This window comes from Myotis davidii, unplaced genomic scaffold, assembly GCF_000327345.1.
Source record: "Myotis davidii unplaced genomic scaffold, ASM32734v1 scaffold1975, whole genome shotgun sequence".
NCBI classification, from domain to species: Eukaryota; Metazoa; Chordata; class Mammalia; order Chiroptera; family Vespertilionidae; genus Myotis; species Myotis davidii.
The window spans coordinates 1-2,566 of record NW_006286498.1 but is presented as its reverse complement, the minus strand read 5'-3'; the positions used below and the strand labels follow the sequence as shown (position 1 = coordinate 2,566).

At 36.6% G+C, this 2,566-nt stretch overlaps 1 protein-coding gene across 1 annotated transcript in view; it reads right to left on the bottom strand.

The window, feature by feature from the left end:
- The window catches only part of GRIA3 (glutamate ionotropic receptor AMPA type subunit 3), a gene marked incomplete at its 5' end in the record, with an annotated part of 128,499 nt that extends 128,127 nt beyond the window's left edge, over positions 1–372 (bottom strand). Inside the window, 1 exon segment of the mRNA XM_015560206.1 lies at positions 319–372. Coding sequence (XP_015415692.1) covers positions 319–372 — 54 coding nt within the window.
- Positions 373–2,566: the final 2,194 nt, after the last annotated feature.

Here is a 2,566-nt window from a genome sequence, read left to right as displayed (position 1 = left end):
GTCCCTTGTTTTACATTTCAAACCTGTGTAGAATGATTTACATTTCAAATCAAAATGGAATCTAAGAATAACCAGTGAAGAATTATATCAAATTATTATTTTTTAAATAAGGAGAGAATATAAGCTTGCAGCTAAAACAGAGACAGCATAATTAAAAATAAGGCTATTACATTCAGGTTTTGGTGTTTACTGACTCATTTCTCCAAATGTCTAGAGAATAAATTAGGTACTTCATGTATTTCTTTTTGGACCATTACGAATGACACAAACTAAAGATAATATATTGCACTGGGAAACTTAAATTCTGCTTGTTCTTACCAGGTTAGCAAGCATGTAGTGATAACCTCTTGAATGTTTCCCCAGGATCACAACCTGCAGAAACAATAAAGAATATTGTTTATCCAAGAAAGACATTTTCAATTGCACAATCAATGGGATGGCTAGAACAAATTAATTTTAAATGATCAGCAAAGTGTTAGGTTTTCATACAGTATAGTCACAGTTAATTGGACCAGATTTCACTTTCAGGCAGAGAATACAGGGAGAATTGCTAATATCAAAGTTTAAAATGTCAACAACAAGGGAAAAAAGCTCTTTAAATTTCCAGGTCAGTAGCATCATTGTCACTTAAAATAGATGACAAAAGCAATGAAGCTGATGATCCCCTACCCATGAACTGGATTTCTGTATTTAGCTGTTGAGATGGCAAATGGGCTGAACTTTGCATACAAATGAGAAAATAGAATGTACAGTACATTTTTTTTTGTTATCTGGAATACTTAGGGAATAGAACAGTCAAGAATGGGGTTAATGGGATTTTCACGTTAATCGAGGTCACTTTTGCTTATTGAAAACACTTTCTTTTTTCCTGTTTTAATACCAAAAGCTTGTGGCCATCTGTACATCTTTTGGTGATGAATGCAATGCCTTAGGACAGTGGGGAAAGGAATTTTCCCCTAGGGGACATTTGGCAATGCCTAGAGACATTTTTAGTTGTCACATTTGGGAGGGGTGATAGCATCTAGTAAATAGAGACAACGAATGTTTCTAAACATTCTACAATGCACAGGACCGCCCCCCCCCAAAAGAATTTATCTAGCAAAAAATGTCAGTAGGGTTAAGGTTGAGAAACCCTGCCTTAAGGTCATCATTGTTATCATAATACTTTCATGAGTAACACTGTATTAATAATAGCCTTACAATTTAACAAGTGCATTTTTATTTTCTCAAAATATGTAAGTGGATTGAATATTTTCCAACCAAATGTATTGGTTGGCAGTTGGAAGTTTTGACTAAATACCTGACATAAACTTATTTCCAGATAGCTGAGTAGAGCAAAAATTCTGGTTGAGGATTTTATAAAATGTCATTTTATTCAGTACTGACTATGTGCAAAGTACTTTGCTGAGTGCACGGAGTGGGAATGAGGGGGGGGGGTAACATCGAGGTTAAAGACACAACTAGAGGTGGAACCAGGTTTTATACCAGTGGTTCTCAACCTTGGCTGCACATTAGAATCACCTGGGAATCTTTTTAAAATCCTGATTTCTGGGCTCATCCTCCGGAAATTCTGTTTCTTTGTTACTAATGTTGTGGCCCCACCCCATAACAAAGAAACAGAATTTCCGAAGGATGAGGCCCAGAAATCAGGATTTTGAAAAGATTCCCAGGTGAGTCCTGACCAGTATGGCTCAGTGGATAGAGTGTCGGCCTGCCGACTGAAGCGATCCCAGTTAAGGGCATGCACCTTGGTTGCCGGCACATCCTCAGTAGGAGGTGTGCAGGAGGCAGCTGATCGATGTTTCTCTCTCATCGATGTTTCTAACTCTCTATTCCTCTCCCTTCCTCTCTGTAAAAAAATCAATAAAATATATTAAAAAAAAAAAGAGATTCCCAGGTGATTCTAATGTGCAGCCAAGGTTGAGAACCACTGTTTTATACAGACCTGATGTTAATACCTCTTTAAGAAAAATAATACAAAATTAAAAATGCAATATTCTCAATAAGGCCTTGGAAAGAACCCATCCAAGTAAAAGGCCATTAAGCTTAAGCTTCACAATAAATTCTATGGTAGACACAGCTATCAAAGGGTTTAAAAACAACTTGTGAAGACAATTAATTGCACACATACCAAACCAGAACTATATTTAAAGGTCATTATACTAATAATAAAAACTGCCCTTAATTGAGTATCTAATATATGCCAGGCACTGTGCTAGGTGCTTTATGTGTATTTAATCCTTAGAACAATTTAACAGATTAAGTATCATTAATTTCATTTTACAGATGAGGAATCTCAACTAAAGAGAGTTTATGACTGTGATTTGCCCAAGGCCACACAACTAGGAAGTAGTAAAGCTGGAAATTAGAATCTGGGTCTGTCTGCCTCTAGAACCCATATTTCTGACAGTACATTACATGGTTTCTTAATATGTGCTAAGTGTCAAATACTAATAACTGCTCTAGGTTTTGAGAGAAGGGGTGTCTGAGACCTGCTGGGATGGATAGGGAAGGCTTTTTCTGGAGGAGATGAGGTTTAAACTGGCCCAGAAGTGTAATCATATAT